Below are 18460 nucleotides of genomic sequence, written 5' to 3' on the forward strand. Positions count from 1 at the left end.
AATTGGTTCAATTTTCTCACCAATTCAGCTACATGACCTTAATGCCTGTTCCATTTGTTATTGTATTGATTTCATCTGGAATTTGGTCAAGACAATACCTTACAAGTTGTAAATCACTAAAAATACCTACATTGCCATACAAGCAGATTCCATGACCTAAGCTGTGGTAATAGCTTAGGATCTAAAGCTGCCTGTGAGATTCAGTATTGCTTTAGTAATTAACAGCTTGCAAACAGATTAGCTCCATACTTCATCCTTGAAATAATAGCATCATTTGACTGGCAGTGTGAAGTCGCTTACATGTGATGGACATTATCGTGATTAAGAATCTGAATTCTTCCCTATCCTATTAAAATGAGAAACACTAAACAACATTCCATTATTTCACAATAAGCAATGTACTGCAAAAGTCTGAAAAAGGTACCTAGCTATATATATTTTATTAGATATTACTTTTTCATTTATACATTTTCACAAGTGGCAATATCTTCTATATGAAGAAGCTTTTTGCCACATCAGAGAAGGAAGGTTATTTTTCCCCAAATAGTAACTACCTACTGTATGGAATCAGGTCTAATGTGTCTAAGTAAAGGGTACTAAAATGACATTATTATAAATACCGCTTTATAAAAATTCAGATTACCACAATTTAATATCAGTGCAATCAAACTTTATGTGCTTTTTGTGCAGGCATACTTCTGCAGTTGAGAGCTTCCTACTTGTACTCTTTCTGTGTGGGTACTCCTGCAGTAGTTAGCAAATAGTAACTGATCTCCTAATCTAAAGCTGCCTATTAACAGAATTAGGCTCAGTGAGGTGCTCTTTGTAGAATAGGTAAATTGTGACTCATGAAGTTTAAGAAGAGATGAAGATCAGGAGGAGATAAGGATGGAGGTAAGAAGGAAAGAGAGAGGAGGAGTGTTAGAAGAGGGCTGGAGGCTTCTCAGTGTCTTGGGAGAGTCTGTTCCTGGTACCACTTTCCTGCCCATCTCAGACATACAGATAACTCTGCACCAAATAAAGGCCCTAAATGCAAAACTTAACACATTGATCTCTGCTGGGAACAAACCGTGGGCAAAGACTATCCCTTAAAAATCTGCCATATTTTAGGCTTAAGATGGTTGGATGTCAGTGGTGGATGAAGTGACTGCTTAAGCTGGCATCTACTATGATTCTGGGCAGAAGCGGACAGCAAAGCTCTTCTTGAATGCAAGAAGGTACAAGAGTGGTGCACTTTGTGTTTACAAAAGTAGTAACTCTTCTAATATGAAAGCAGGATTTCAGGAAAGTGGTGAGGCAATGCCATATACCCTCACAGCCAGAACTCACAGCCTAGGTAGGCTTCCAACAGCTCACCTCCTCCCAGACCAAGTATCCCCAGCTTGAAGCTCAGGGAAATCTGTGCTGTACCTTTTTTTTTTGCAACCACACTTCTCTGCTGCTGCAAGCCAGGTAAGGCTTAGATCCACATCTGCAACCTGGGGCCTGAGCAGAGCACAGGAAGATTTTCTTCTGCACCCTGACCTGAGGGATCACCGTGTCTTAGGCAACACAGAGGAGAAAGTGGCTTGGTGAGAAATCAGCAGGTTAGGACAAAAAGTCAGTGCTTGTGGGAATGGAGATCTGGAAGATATATCATTGGCAGCCCTTATTAGAGAGTGAAATAGATGGGCTGATGCACTGGCTTGGGCTGGGGTAGAGTTTATTTTCTTCATAGTTGCTTGTATGGTCCTGGGTTTTGGATTTGTGACACAAAAAGTGTTGATAGCACAGGGATGTTTTAGCTATTGCTGAGCAGTGCTTGCATGACATCAAGACTTTTCTGCCTCTCACCCCACTCCACCAGTGATCAGGCTGGGGGTGCACAAGAGACTGGGAGGGAACACAGCCAGGACAGCTGACTTCAACTCTCCAAAGGGAACTGCCCATAGAATTTGTGGATGCCCCATCCCTGGCAGCATTCAAGGCCAGGTTGGATGGGTCATTGAGCAACCTCGTCTAGTGGGAGATATCCCTTCCCGTGATAAGGGGCTTGGAACTAAACAATCTTTTAGGTCCCTTTCAACCCAAACCATTTTATGATTCTATGACATTCCATACCATATGGCATCATGCTCAGCAATAAAAGCTGGGGGAATAAGAAGGAAGGGGGGATGTTTGGAGTTATGGTGTTTGTCTTCCCAAATAATAGTTATGTGGGATGGAGCCCTGCTTTCCTGGGGATGGTTGTACACCTGCCTGCCCATAGGGAGTAGTGAATTAGTTTCTTCTTTTGCTTTGTTTATGCATGTGGCTTCTACTTTCCTGATTTAATTCTCTTTATCTCAACCCAAGAGTTTTCTCACTTTTATCCTTCTAATTCTCTACCCCAATCCACTGGAGAGGGGAGCGAGCAAGTGGCTGGTGGGGCTGAGCTGCCCATTAGGGTCAACCCACCACAGTGGAGATGAAAAAGGGGCAAGGACTGTGGAAGGAAACCTAGAAAGGTCTGAGAGATACAAGCTGGGCCTGATATGGGTAGAGAATAAAACGGAGAGGAAGGGAGTGGGCAGAACAGGCAGAGGACAGGAGGTATGGGGTCATGGTTACAGGGGATGGGTGGAAAAGCATAAGGCCATTAAAGCCTCCCGCAGAGCCCTGAGCTGCTCTCACAGTCCCAAATCCACCTTTCCTCTGCAAACCTGTGGGCAAAGCACTCTTTCCCTATTTTGGGTTGGCTAAGGAAGCAGAAGAGCTTTGCTTGCTGTCCCTCTGTTACCTCAAGAAGTCACAGAGGTCTGTTCTGAACCCAATGGCAGCAGCTCAGATGATGACTCACTGGGGCGTCACCATGATGCCACACAAGAGAATTTCCTGTGCTGGGGTATAGTTCTGCTTTCACTCAGTAGTAAATTACAGAATTGAAACTTTGAGCAACAGAAGCTCAAAGTTATGCCTCTAAGTTAGAAGTGCTGGAATTGGGATTTTTTTGCCACTTTTTTCCCCTGTTTTCCTTTTACCCTCACATTTTGTGGTCTTAGCATGAAATCGCCCTGTTTATTTCAGTTCTTTCTCTTCCCTGCTGTTCTGGGCATGAATTGGTGTGGTGCAATGAAAGAAATACTGCATAGTTGATGGGGTTTCTTTCTTTTTTTGCATAAACCAGGCAATACGTAGTGAGAGTTACAGGGGCTGAAAGAAGAAAGCTGACCTGCCGGACACAGCAGGCTGTTGTTGCCCTGGAAAACAAGCACTTGTGGTCTCTGCATGGAGCCCTTGTGTGAGGTGGGGTTGACCACTCAAACTCAGTTGTCTACAGGCAGTCACATCCTCTAAGCATGCTGGACAACAATGGCCTGACCCAGAGACTTGGACTGATGTGCAGACTTGAAGGACACTGTTACTGACGAGATGTCTTTGTACCACACATAAGATATGATTATGATTCTGACAAATGAAAATGTATCAGATTGAGCTCTCAGAAATACTGCTTTGGACTCCAGTGCCTGCACCTCAGCTCCTTCTGTTCGATGAGGATGAAGTATGTCCTTAATGCAGTGTGTGTCCTTAAAAGAAAGCAGTATTTGTGAAGCACTCAGATACTTCAGCGTCATAGGAAAAATTGAAGAAACTAGTAGTTCTGACTTTGGAACAAGAGCTGGGTAGTAGGTAGTGACTAGGGTATGGAATAATGCATTCAAAAAGAAAGTTGCAATGAAATATTTAATACATTGATGCAAAGATGCCGTGGGCATTTTAGACAGTGTCATAAAGTTTGGCAATCGCATTTGCAAAGGCCAAACTGGGCTTTCATGGATAACATTACCTCTTTGGTTTTTTTTTTTTCATTTTGAGTACTTGAGTTTGTAGCCCTAAGACCATTTTTTTTCCTAACTGAGCAACAGCACCACTTCTAGAAAACTTAATGCCCAGGGAGCTCACAATCAAATATTTATAGCTTTATGGGCAACAAATACTCTGCAAGACAAGACTACAAAGAAGTCCCATGCACAAGTATTCTTTTTGCTCTCACTCTATCCACTTCTCTCACCATACCCTTTTTTCGAATACTTATTACATTGTCAGCATTGTTATTGGCAATCCCACTGCAAACTAGTAAAATGGGGAATGATGTTTAATGCCTTTTTATGGATTTCTCAGTTGATTCAGTTGGGTCCTATTCAAATATTGTGTTCACTTTAAATGCTGTAAATGGTGGGGCAAGCGTGACTTTTGTTCAAGAATCTATTTTTCAAATACATCATATTCAGAGACCTATAAATAAAAAAAATTCAGAAATAATGTTGATTAATTTTAGGCGATTGGCACAGTTTTCATATTGTACTTCAACCACTATCTTAGGAGTTGTTTCTGTCAGGAAAAGACTGCACTATGAATAATTCTTTCAGTATTTCTGTGGATGCTGACTTCTAAGGCAACTGAAACAGAAGCAGCTCTTCAGAGGAGGTCTATGCAAGATTTCCCAGCCAATGAAGCTTCTAGGAAAGATCAGAGAGAACAAGAAGACACCACAAACGAGGCTGTGGTACTCAGTGCCAGGTAGGGCTAGCTTTGTCCAGCATTTATAGGGATGTTGGAAAGGACAACTTGCAACCTATTTATTGGGGTCACTGGTGGCAATGCTGGGAGACCTGCTCCTCAACTTTGTTTCTGTAGCATTGCTATATGGTGCTGGTGTCACTCAGCATCTCAGACTCCACAGGGACGTGGGAGAAATTTAACCCCCTGCTGCAATACACTCTTTTTTGTATCAAATGTTTTGTTTTGTTTCTCCTGGAGTTCAGTAGTTTGGTGCCTGGACGGGCTGTGCTGTAAAGCATGCTCTGCTCCTGTTTACAGTCACTAGTAGGATGGAGAGCAATACACTCATTTACTGCTAGGTAACAGCTGTGCTTAATCATCCATGGGACTGTAAGACGTCCTCTTAGTGTCTACCTAATTAGCAGCTCTGCCATTTATTGGAATATTTGGCCACTTCAGTTTGAAAACTGATTTATTACTATCAAAGAAATTATCAACTCTTTCAAACATCCTCTGGATGCTTCCCTAGGATACTCACTGATAGGGGTTCCTAGAATGTATAAAATCTGTTAAGTACTTGAGCCTTCATACAAATTTTCTATAGCAAACAACACCAAGAATCTTTGGAACTCCAGTTCTTCACACAATTCATCATCTAATTCATTAGTTCAAAATCTTGTATTTGGATTTAAAAAAAAACACCCATCATCATTATTTTGGAATTGCAATCCTGTTACGTAAAAATCCCCACACAACTTTATATGTGTTTGTCTTACTGATTTTAAAGGTTCACCTGCTCGATTTGCAAGTATCCTATTTGGTCTCCTAAATGTCAGTCAGGAAAAACATGGCATCAGCCTTCACTGGTTCTCTTCACTTGACAGATATATGTCTGTGTGTCAAAAGAACATGCTGTGGTTCTGCCACAGTCCTATCTGTCCCATTTAACTTAGTCATTAAATTGAAAAAAAAAATACTAAAACAAAAAACCAAAACCAAACCCAAACAAACAGAAACCACCCCCCCCCGCCCCCCAAAAAACCACAAACCAAAAGAAACCACCACTAAAGAAAAAACCCCAAACCCTCATTGGATTGCAGTAAGACAAGTGTGCTAGTTTCATGGTAGGGGAAAAGCAAGCTGTATTAACTCTGACATTTCTAAACCCCAAGACTGTGGTTTTAGCTTAGGATGGATCCTGGGAACAAGGATCTGCTTTCACACACGTGCTGCAAGGGACCAAGATACATTCAGACCCCACTCTGCACTTGCCTGGACAGGGTGCAGGGGCTGGCAGCCTCAGCAATGTGCACTGCCCACAGATCACACACCCACACGTGCATTTAATGCATCAATAAATTTCTTGAACAGTTTTTTATGTCTGTGTGACAAATGACTGGGGGGGGTAAGAATTTTCTACATCAGTAACCCTCCCCACCCCTTGCTCCAGCCCACTCCACCAAACAGATGCCCCGTACCTGGAGACGTTTCAATGCCTAAATTATTAATAAAATAAGCATGATAATGAATAATCTATGTTAAGCATTTTCTTACCCTTTATTTTTTCATTATGATCAGAAGAGGAATATGATTAACAGCAGTTTAAACTTTAGCAGTACAATTTCAGTATTAAATATAAAACTACACTGCAAGTTGATGTGTTTTAAAAATGGTTATGTATACTCTAACCTTAAATTTATGTATCAAATACAAGTAACTCAATTGTTTCTTGCCTTGACAATTAACATATCTAACAGGTTTCAACAAGCCAGACATCCATCTTTTCCATTTAAAAAAAATAAGCAAGCACACCAACTCTTATTCATAGCAAGGGAGTGTAAAGATTCAACACTTTCCTGAGTGTTGTGCAAAGAATAACAGGTTCAAGAAAGTCAGTTAGATAAATGTAATGATAAACCTAAAGCTAAGCTGGAGGACCTTTTGATTAACTTCATATTTCATATATTACTTGCATCAGTTAAGAGCAACATGAGTTACAGAACTTCCATGAAAACAAGCCACTTACAAGCAGGTGTTTAAGCTTGATCAGTTTATTAAAAGGATTATATGACACGGTTGCCTGCAATAGCAGGGGACTGGATCTGATGACCCAGGAAGTTCTTTCCAGTCCCATGTTTCTAAGCCATGCACCAAGTGTATCCAGCCCACACTTTCACATTTGGAAAAAGCCAAAGCCACACACACACGCTCACAGGAAAAAAAAGTAAAAAAGAAAATAAAAAAGACCTCGATGACACCATTTCATTTTCTAGATATTCACTATGCAGAAGGGAACAGAGCTAAAGTCCTGTACAGAGGATACATTTACTCGAGGTTGATGTGGTACTGAAGTCAGTTAATAATTAGATACCTCCAGGCAGATTCAGTTACAGGGCATACCAACACTGCACACTGCCAGACAATTTCTAATCAAGCCAAGAACCTCTTGCAGGATGAGGTCTGTTTGCTAGCAAGCACAGGGCACACTGAATAAGCTAAAAGCAGCTGTTCTTAAATGAACTACCCTACCAACCGTGAGAGAATGACAGATAGATGGTAAGAAGCATTTACCTACTAGACAAGATCTCTGCACACTCAGGCAGAAGTAATTAGTTCAGAGCTGCAACCATTGCTCCTACCTTGCCTGTCTCTTGAGTATGTTCTCTTTAAAAGCTGGTCTACAGAATCAGTGCAGCCATTCTCAAGCACTACTGAAGTAGCAGTTTGCAGCTGCTATGCAAGACTCCACTTTCAAATGGTAGTCAGACATTCCCATCATGTGGCCAGTTTGCTAAGACAGCAGCCACAGCAATCAGCCTTTGCAACAAATGATATCTAAACAATTGCCTGCATTCAGCCCATCTAACCTTTAGGCACTTTGTTAAGGTGTCTGGGTCCCTAGTCACCCAGGTCTCCCCCCACCCCCCAGGAAAAGAATAAAAATATCAGTGAAGGCAGATAGTCTCAATTGCCTTCTGGAGGTGTCTCTCGACCCCTCACTGAGCAAAGCTGTATTTCAAGCAACCAAATTCTTAACACAGGCACCTCAGTTAGACAGGATGAATGGAGACTTGCATCTCTTCCAAGAGATAGTATCAATACTCTCCAAAACCAAAGGCAATTAAGCAATTAAGGTTTGCAACTCTAGTTACATTTGGAAACAAACTTACAGTCAAGTGATTATGCAGTAATCCCTCCCTCCCAAGCATAAAAGCCTTCCACATGGAGGCTCTGCTGCTAAAAAAAAAAAGAAAAGAAAAAAAAGAGAAAAAGCATTCTTCTTTCAGACAAAGAAGACTGCACACGGCTGCTTTGCCACTCATTCATGGGTAAGCTGAAGGATCAGAGAACACTTATTCAGAGAACTGGAATGACTAAGCACTGCTAGTGCATGCAAAGCAGAAGTAACAAGATCGTTTTTAAATTAACCCTAGTCCTCTTCTCCACCCCACAAAATTCATGCAAGTGTTTGAGAAGTCAAGACATAATAGCCCCAGTTTCCAAAAAGGCTTAGTTTGGTTTTTTTAGTACATACTGTAAAATGTCCTTTTGTTTTCTTTCTGTGGGTAGATAAATGCATTTTTGGCATGTTTGAGAATCATAGATATCTATGAAGTCCATGCTGTTTAAATTCTCCAACTAGTTTCTATAACCTGTCAAAAAGAATAAGCAACCTATACATGTTTCCCCAGTATTGACATGCATGCTCAGAGCTCTCCACTGTAGTGAAATGAGGTGTTACTTCTGTGCTGATAGTTGACGAGTCAGCATTACACGACTTTGAGACCAACTAAATTAACATTGTCGTAATATGAAAGGCAAGCACAAGTTCATTTATTTATAGCAAAGGTCTTGGGTTACAGGAGGTCAGTTCTTGCCATCTTGAAAAGATAGGGGATAACTTATTGCATACATGTGCATTATAATTTAGCAGCAAGTCATTCATAGAAACACTTCCCTCCTACTGCTTTTTTGGTTTATTATCTCAATTATATATATATATTTTAACTTTACAAAGCATTTAACACCACCTTTAAGTTAATGGTCTTTTATTGGAAAAAAAAGACTAGCATTTACAACTTGGAATGGACATAAATTGTAATATCTTGAACAGCAATGTTGATAGTTGTGCTGAAGTCCACAGGCTACTCCGCCAGCTCCAAGTCATGGTACAGAAGGTTTTAAAAACATGAGAGTCCAAAGATGCTCCCTTGGTGAAGGTTTCTTTTAAAAATTTTGTGAACGGTAACAGCCTGACACCCGTTTCACTATAGTGCAATGCAGACAATGTTAAACCAGTATTTTAACACAGACATGCCATCCATAGTTAAGATCATCGTATTTTTGGAGCACACTGCTACGTACAGGAGAACCATTCAACCTTTAGGGCATTTTCTTTAAGTTTTGCATCCTTCAACCATTTTGCTGCATACCATCCTGAGGTATAAACCAATTTTAAAGTAAACCAGCTATGACAATTTACACTACAAATTGAACTAGAATCCACTATTGAACAAAAGAGTGGATCCTTTAGGTTGTTTTTTTCCTTTTAATACACATGTCTGACTGTGCTCAATTGTCAAGCTGCATGCATGAAAAACTGGCCAGCCCAAACAGTGTAATAGTCATTAGCAAATGGAACTTTTGAGTTCACTAAGTGCTTCCTTTTTTTTTTATTTTCAAGGTAGTACAATTATTTATATTGTAAAACTGATGTTTAACTTCATCTTTTGGGGACAGGACCACCAACCATTACATGCAGTTTGTGGACAGAAGGTAATTTGACATTCAGTTTTGCTATACAGAAACAGAATGAATAAATGAACATTTTTTTTGCAAGAGGTAAGTAAAAGATTCAATTTGATTCTTCTAGAGGAAAAAAGGTGTAAAGGAGGTCTCTTCACTTTGCAGTCATCATCTGTACGAATTCTGAAAAGATAAAAAAGTCACTGTGATTTAGTGTCTCTAGAGTACTTCAACTCAAAAATGTCTTAAATACAATTGGCATAAAAAAGCACCTTTCACTGCATCCAAGGTTTTGTCCACAAAAGTGGACAAGCAAAAAAACCAGTGTCTCAAGTATTAAAAATTAATGCCTTATACAACAGGCCTTCCTCAGTCTGAGTAATGGTTTTGAGTCAAGACAAGCATCTTTTTACCTTCATAGTTGACTTGCCCATCCCCATCAATGTCTGCTTCTCTGATCATTTCGTCTACTTCTTCGTCTGTTAGCTTTTCTCCTAAGTTTGTCATAACATGACGTAGTTCTGCTGCACTGATATAGCCATTGCCATCCTATGAGAGAAGAGTTGCACAAGACCATGAACGACAATCCCAACATTGATTAACTCGGAAACTACATCTAAGTTTCCAGAAACTGCTTCTGAATTAGCCTCATGGCACCTGGGACAGATGTACAGACCTGGCACACTGTACATACTGCAGTATGTACAAGTCCCACTGCCTTATGAGGCATGCATGACACCATATCCTTCTATACAATTACTGTGCTGTAATAACAACTACATGCCTGACTTGTCCTTGTGATAAGGTATTTTTAATGCTCTTAAAGAGCTTTCATAAATAAACACAGAAACAAAAAGAAACAAAGTTTTTGTTTAGTCTCTGCTGCCTAAGCAAGGCCAAAGAGAGACCCATTTCGCCACCAGGAATAAAGTCAGCTTTCTCTTCTGTGTTAGCCACCTGCACTCTGGTTGTAGAGATAGTGTTATGTCAGGCTTCTTGGATAAGATAATATAGAATGAAATCAAAGAAAGTATTTAAACTTTATTCATAAGGAGTTGTGCAAAGTTTTGTGGGGAAAATAAAAAAGGGGGAATGACACTTCTAAGCTAGTGTCCCCATTAGCAATACCTAAACCTAATCTCATCCTCAGTCACTTCAGAAATCCCATATACTGGAAGAATACATTATCTGAGAGCAGGACATGGCCATCACCAGCAGATAACCTACCTCAGTGGCTTTAAACACTAATCTAGTCTGCAGAAAGAACCCCACAGGGTAGATGAAGTACTAATCAAGTAACTTCTAGCACATTTTCAGCTAAGTACTAGAAACTAACACTTTTTTCTATAAAAAGTAGTAGTAAGGCCTTCTTCCACACATGTGTGTGCATCAGCTTCGCAGCTGCACCAGCCCCACTACTCAACACAATTCCCTTATAACATGTCATATCCTAACAATCCAAAGGGGGAACCCTTGTTCTGGAAAACTGACATATGCTCAAGTACCCTTAAACAAGGTGGAGGAAGCTGACCTCTATAAGTTTTTATGAAAGCAACTTCAAAGTTCACATGTTGAAAACAAAACATGCAACACTTCATGTCCCTCTAAATACTGATGATATCATCTTGACTTTAAAAGCTTCCATAAAATAGTAAAAAACCTTGTGCATCCATGCAAATGTTTCCCCACTCCACCCCCCAAAGTCCAAAGGTACAGAAAAATCCTCCACCCACACCCCTCAAAAAAACCCCCAACATTCCCCAAGCATTAAATTCCACTCTGTTCCTAAGGAAAAGCCAAAAAGTTTTCCTCATAGATGAGCCTTAAGCTTAGATTTGTTGTGTAAAGCAGGCAGAACCAGCCTGAACAGTCCTAGTTCTATTTTCAGAACAGTCCCTACTCTGTTTCTAATTCCTCTGCTTCTAACTAGAGGACTTCTTCTCCTCCTAGATAAGAAGAGAGAAAACACTGAGGAAAATATAAACATTATTGCTTCTAAAGAGTAGTTGTACTTTTATTAATACCTTGTCAAAGACTCGGAATGCCTCACGGATTTCTTCCTCGCTGTCTGTGTCCTTCATTTTTCTGGCCATCATGGTTAAAAATTCAGGGAAGTCGATAGTGCCATTGCCTTAATAAAAAGAAACTTCCAGAAATTAAACTTCCATGCTGTTCTCTATTATAAAAAAAAATCTGGCATCTTACTTAGCCAAGATTGACAGATCCTCTGTTAACTATACTTATAGAAGAACTGGTTCTTCTCTCTAAATTGCTACCACTGCCTTTTTTTGTATTACAGTGTGCAGTAGCCACAGCAGCCACTGTTTCAGCACAATGAAATCAACTGTTGCCTTCTCTCCAGGTCAAGCCATACCATTTGCCACCCAGGCTGCAAGTAAAATGTCAGTCTGATGCTCCAGTCTTAAAAGATAAGACTCATCTTTACTTCAAATCACTCCCACAGAAATTAATCTTTTCATTTCTTTAGAATCTCTCAATTGCTATGGAATACTCCAGAAGGAAATGTATAATAAAGCTGGCACTACAAATCCAGGTTATCTAAAATTTTGGAGAACTACACTTCACTAAACTGCACACAAATAGTTGTTTCTTTCTAAAAATCAACTGCCTTATCAACCCAAACTGTACACCACAAAAGCAATGCACCATTTTAAGGGGGCAACAAGGATCTGCAAATTCCAATGACAAGAGAAAAGTTGCCACTATTCGTTAATACCAATAATCTTAGCTGTAGGTGTTCTTATAGGTATTTGACAGCAAAACTGAAAATCCTTGTTTAACATCCAGGCCTCACCCCTAAGATTTTTAAGCTTTGAATGAAAAGTAACAATGTAAATTTCAAGCTGCTCAAAGCTAGGAGAAAATCAGTATGGTGAAAAAACTAGATTTGCATAGTGAGGATTCAGCTTTAAATGCCAAAAAGGCATATTAAATAGTTCACAAAACTGAATTAAATCCTGTGCAACTAAGAGCTACCCATTGCTTGAAAGAAGTATTCAAACTCATAGTGTAAACACAGCAAGGCAGCTAAATAAATGCAGTTTAAGAAAACTCTCACATCCTAAGGATTCTAGCCTGAGACATACACAGCTATTTATTATCATGGTCAGCTTTATGTACCAGTTGAATATGAGTACATCTCATACTCAGCTTTGAAAAATCCTCAAAGAACATGTAGAATAACAGCAAAGCATTCTGCCCTAAACCAAATTTAAACAGATGAGCAGGCATACTTATCTGAAGTCCTCAGTCTCCTTTTGTTTTAAATCTACCAGAATAGCCTTGTGCTCTGCAGCCTAGAGAAGTCACTATACACATCCTCTATGTACCACTGCAAACCCTGAAGTTTTTCATTATTTGCAAAGACTTATCAATTAAGGACAATTTGCACTTTTAAGAAAGTAGTTTAAATAACATATCCTGATACTCAGATAATTTATACTCTTGCCAATACACTTTCACTCTTCTTTTACAAAGATGTTAAAGAAAAATCACTGTCACAACCAACATGAGACCAAACGCTTGACATAGTTGAAAAGCACTTTTCCTTTTTATAACAGTTAGCCCATGTGGAGTTTCAGAAACAAAATGTTTGTAGTGACCCTTTCTGGCATGCATTTAAAATAATTTTGTTAGTCTTGATGTGGGAAGGGTTTTCTTCCCCTATACCCCCATCTATTAGGGGGTCTAATACATTACAGAGACTATATAGTCTCTTCCTGTTGTGCTAAACTTCCAAGAATTGAAAACACTATTCCATTCCTACCAGTCTTACCACAAATATTAGTAAAGTTATCAAGAGCAACATGGGCTGAAAAAAACACGTACAGAAAAGATGGATGGAAAAACAGGTTAACATCAGGTCAGGGAAAGCCAGATAGCAATAGGAAGCCTGTGACCCATAAAATATTAAAGACAAATAGCATAACTTTGCCCATCCCCCCCTTTTTGCAGTCCCACTAATGCTGCTAGCATCTTTGACTACCTTCTGAGTTTAGATTCTATCAAGCATTTTGGAACTGCTTTAAGAGGTCAACGTCACAGTCTTCCCTATGCAGTCTAAGCCCAGGTGTGGAGGTCATATATATTTAAGATGATCACAGCACCTTTCCAACACTTACCATCAGCATCTACCTCATTGATCATATCCTGCAATTCTGCTTCTGTTGGATTTTGACCCAGTGACCTCATGACAGTCCCCAGTTCTTTTGTTGTGATAGTACCATCACCATCTTTGTCAAATAGGGAAAAGGCTTCCTTGAATTCTAGAGGCAGAAACAGTCCCAGTGTTTAGTAACATCACGAGCATGAGAAAAATCACATATGAAAAACACACTCCACTGACAAGATCTGGTAAAATTCTAAGAAATATTTTCTCATTTTATCTAACTGTTCATGTATTGAGAGAATGAACACACTCAAATACCAATAAAAAAATTACTTATAGTACCAACACAATTTGCACAGTATATTCAAACTTATTTCATGTGGCTATTATCTGCATTACAACTCCATAACGCATTTCCATGCATCTGCATCTTGCCTGAGGCACAGTTGCTCCATAAACAGCAGCTGTTTGCAGTAAGTGAAAGGGGTTCCCTTTACCATTAACAGACTTATAGGAACAAAAGTGTTGTCATTTACCACCTATTTTTAAGGCAGCAGACAACAGGAATTAGTGTCAGCCAGAAGTGGGTGACTGGTCTACAAAAGGTCAAATAACGCTCCTTCTCCCTAACTAGTCTGAATTACAGGTAGTCTATTAAAAGTTTCATTTAAAAGACACTGGCTTATAATAATGTGCAATAAACACATATGAGATTTATTTGTTGCCATTTCACTTCTAGTTTATCTTCACTTCATTAAAGAGTACCTAGGTCTGCTTTGACTCCAAGCAGTGCATTTGAGTCTAGCAATTATTTCTGTTTGCAGGAAATCTAGAAGTACTTGGCTCAAGTTTGAAAGTCTAAAAAAAAAAAAATCATTATCTGTAGTCCAAGGAACAAGCACTCTAAATGAAGAGGCAATGAACCAGTAATATTCCAGAACATTTTTGTTTGTTTTTCTAGTTTGGTTTCAAGTGAGTGCTTTTCAGAACAGTGTTAGTAACAGACGTAAAATTGTCAAAAATGTTTTTTTCCATTATGTTTGAGATAATTTATTTTCTTTTAGTCACAAGAGTTAGCAAAAAAAAAAAAAAAATTCTCATCAAAACACTTACCAGCAATCTGTTCTTCAGTCAGTTGATCAGCCTACACGAAGAATAGAACATTTTAGAATACTGTTCATCTCTAGCTGTGTCAAGCCACTTCCTTTAAATTTCAGCAGTGATTTATCATTATCTTCACAAGCCACTTGCAAACCCTGGAATTCTGCCTCTGCAAGGAGACTCCACTCACCTACACCATGCAGCTGTTTCCAAATGCATATAAGCTAACTTCTTTCAGACCTGCATATGAAGCAGCAGCCATGCCATCCTGCAACTCAGTGAATCCAATTTGGTCCAGTGAAGGACACAGGCAAGCTCCTTGCAATTGGTCAGAGAGGCATGAAATCCTTAATGACATGTGTTTGGGGTTTGGCATCACAGTCACTCCCGGCAGTACAGTGCCCCAGCAGTGCGTGGGGGGATCTGCACACGCGTGGGCTGACAGGCCGCCCACCGCTCCAGCCCTGCCCGCCCTCCCCGCCTCACCGCAGCAACCACCGACCCTGGTGAGCTCCACAGAAAGGGCTCTGCTGGAATATTAGGAGGAACTACAACTCAGTATTACGCAGATTTTTGCCACCTCTGACAAAGAAAATGACAGTTTTCATGCATCATATTTTTCCCCCTCAGCCAAACAGTTTAAGGTGCTTCATCGTGATATACGGGTTGTTTTATACATAATTTTAGGTGGTAAGTTTTCAAATACCTGCTTATGACCTTCTGTACATCAAGAGGCCACTGCGGCATCCAGAGGTATACAGCCCTGCGGGCAATCAAACAGGCTTTCCAGAGCTTAACTGTGCTAGTCACATCCTTCCAGAAGCCTCTCCCTTATCTATGGATAGAGTATCACAAAAAGCTCCACTGTTTGGACTCAAAGGAGCTAACCAGTTCTTTATGGAAAAATATGCCTTTTTCTAGTAATTAAGAAAGGGGGGAAAAGGGGGGTTTTACACACCTAATCACAGATATTGGAGAATACAAGGCACTAACTCCTCTTAAACTCATTTTATTGGACTTCTTACCAACAGAACAGAGAATTTTGTCCATCAGAGAAAGCAGGTACCTTTATTGTCAAAAAATACTATTATTTAAGTATAAAAGCACTTAACTGCAGTAAAGAGCAACAAATCCAACAGAGAATTAATCAGCTACACAATCTGCTAAGCTCACGCACAGGAGAATAGGGCAGGGTTGAAAATCTGCTCTCTATGTAAAGGGAAACACACAGATTTCACCTGTACTTAGATGTTGCAGGGTGGGGTGGTGGTGTTTGTTTGGTTTTATGTCTGTATGTAACGACTAAAGAATTCCCTATATGCACAGTGTGTTGAGTGAGGGAGGAAAGGGTAGAAACAGTACCAGCTAAAGACAGAGTTCAAATTTAATAAATCTTCTTTAATAACAGCAGAAGGCTTGTGTTCAAAATCCAGTTCGACTTCCTGCACTCTTTGCGATTTTCCAGAAAATGCGAGGTTTTACTTAAAGATTATCTAAGGAATTTACATAACAGACTCAGTGCCCTGCAGAACAGGAAACAGAGCCACACCTCGGCAAAAAACCTCCAGCCCACAGCACCAGCTCACTGCCCCATTAGTCGGAGCTCGTTGAACGTTTCTAAAAATCGCATTTCAAATTTAAAAAACAAACACAGAAAAAAACCCAAACAAAACCCCTCAAAACCTTCGCACACCCGGCGATGCCCGAGGCACGCAACCCGACTCTACACCGCCAAGGGTTCACCTTCCCGAGCAACAGGCACGGCCACTGCCGCTCGCTCCAGCTACAAGACAAAGGTACCCAGGGCTGGAGCCATCACCCCACCCAGCCAAGTCATCAGATCCTGTCCTGGTGATGTCAGCCTTCTCCTACGGGAAGGGGAGATGCAGAGACAGAGCCGAGGAACACCCAGATTGCTAAAAAGCGATTAGAGGTCAGCCTGCAACTGTATCGCCGCTCTCATCGGAAGCGAAAAGTCACCGGGAAAACCCCAGCCCTTCCTCTAGCTCTCTCCTGCGAGGAGCGCGGGCTGGCCCCGCAGCGCCCGGAGGATGCTTTGCGCTGCGTTCCGGCGGCACCGCCGGCCCGGCGGGGCGGGAGGCTCGCAGCCCGCCGGCGCAACAGGCGCCCTTCCCGGCCAGCAGCCACCCACTGCTGCAGTGCGTCCCCGATTCCCCTCCCTCCCTCTCCAGCCGGGGGCCACACCACGTCCTCATCCTTCAGCCGCGAGGGCGTCTGGGCTCCCTCCCCATCCCCCTTCCTCCCCCGGGTAGCGGAGGCAGCGGCTCTTCCCCCGCAGCCCCCGGGGAGAGGGGAGGCTGCACCCCCTCCTCCGAGCCCCCATGCGGGCCCTGGGCCGCTTCCAACCGAGCAACGCGCACTGCGCCCCGGTCCCCCGCGGCCGGGGGGTGCGCGGGGGCCGGGAGGAAGAGGAGGAGACATGATGTAATGCAGACAGCGATGGGCTTCGCCGCCGCCGTTGCGTTTTTTTTTTGGGGGACGGGGGGGCGCAGTAGCTGCAGCGCGGTGCCCTCCCCCGGCCGCCCCCCCGCTCCCTGCGCAGTGCAGCTGGTGCCGGAGCCGAGCGGGATCCTCGCCCGCAGACCCGCGCCCCGCCCCGCAACGCGCCCTGCCCGGCGCTGGGGCCGCGGCCCCGGGGAGACGCGCCCGGCCCTTTCCGCAGGGGAGGGGAGGCGAGGCGGGGCGGGAGGGCGCGGGGCCGGGGCGCCAACACGGCAGGCCCGAGGAAACGGGAAGGAAGCGGCGGATGAGTAAGGGCCGCAGCCCCGCGGCGATCCCGCGAAACGCGGCGGGAAGGTGGAGGGGAGGCGTCCGCAACCACCAGCCCGCTCGCCCCGCGGGGATCCGGGTGGGAAGGGCTCCCGCGGGGCTCCCCCCACCCCATTCCCCGCTCCTCCCCGGGGACAGCCCGGCTCTTCCAACCCCACAGTCCCCGACTCCGCATCGAGCCCCCTGCGCGCCTGCCCCCGCACCAGCCCGGCCGCCCCGTGCCGCGCCCAGCGAAGCGAGCGAGCCCCTACCATGGCGGGCCCGGCGGCGGCTGCACGAACTGCGCGACCACGAGCGGCGGCGGCGGCTGCTGCCTCCTCCCGGCGCGGCTCGCAGAGTGCTGGGGCTGTGAGCCTGCGCCGTCCCGCTATATACGTGGGGCTGTATCCCTCCGCCGGAGCGGGGCCCTTTTCCCTCCTCCCGGCGCGGTATGTGCGAGGTGACTGCGGCGGGCGGCCCTGCCCCCTCCGCGGCCCGGCCCCGCCCCTCTGCCGGAGGGGCCGCTCCCGCAGCCCCGCGGCCGAGCGCGCCCGGAGGGGCGAGGGCAGCCCGGCCCCGCCAGTGGCCCTTCCCCGCTGAACGCTAGTGCCTGCGCAGCCGGCGGGGAGCTCCCTCACCGCCGGGTTCCCGCCGCTCTGCGGGCTGGGAGCAGCGGAGCGAGGGTATCTCGGCCGAGTTGGTGCTTTTTTATTCTCTAGCCAGCATCCCTGCCGGTGGTGCGGGCCCGCGCTCCCCCGGGAGCCCGGAGCGACACCTGGAAAGGGTGATGGCGCGGGGACGGGGAGAAGCGTTAATAACGTTAATTTCTTTTCGGTGACAAGGCGGCCGCTACAGCGACTGTAGAACTGAAATGTTGAAGCAAGCACAGCTGCCTTTTTATTAATCACAGGGCTTTTGTCAAGCGCCAAAATGCAGATGACAGTAAAATTCAAGCCAGAATCAGATGGCTTACAACTGAGGTGTCGTTTCAGCCCCTTCTCATCAGAACGGCAGGAGCCTGCAAGTGAGAGGCAGCAAAAGCGTGTCCTGATGTCAAGTGTTTTCTTCATTTCTTCTCTGGCAGGTCTAGGCTTGAGGATTTTGTCCACCAACTGGTAACAGCCCAAGTAAATACTGTAGCATTCAAAATGTACTTCCTTTAATAGGTATGGAAGCACAAACAAACATGGACCC

General features: G+C 43.4%; 1 protein-coding gene across 1 annotated transcript; it reads right to left on the reverse strand.

Annotated features, from left to right (window-relative positions):
- Positions 1–6556: 6556 nt before the first annotated feature.
- On the reverse strand, positions 6557–17739 carry CALM1 (calmodulin 1). Its single transcript, XM_051806657.1, has 6 exons — positions 17539–17739; positions 14510–14540; positions 13410–13553; positions 11292–11398; positions 9681–9816; positions 6557–9450 (listed from the first exon to the last, which is right to left on the reverse strand). The coding sequence occupies exons 1-6, from the start codon at positions 17539–17541 to the stop codon at positions 9422–9424; spliced, it is 450 nt and encodes a 149-aa protein (XP_051662617.1). The 5' UTR covers positions 17542–17739; the 3' UTR covers positions 6557–9421.
- Between the last annotated feature and the right edge of the window lie 721 nt (positions 17740–18460).

The sequence above is a fragment of the Manacus candei genome, unplaced genomic scaffold (genome assembly GCF_025592945.1).
Source record: "Manacus candei isolate 608988 ecotype Guabito, Panama unplaced genomic scaffold, ASM2559294v1 h1tg000067l, whole genome shotgun sequence".
Classification (NCBI taxonomy): Eukaryota; Metazoa; Chordata; class Aves; order Passeriformes; family Pipridae; genus Manacus; species Manacus candei.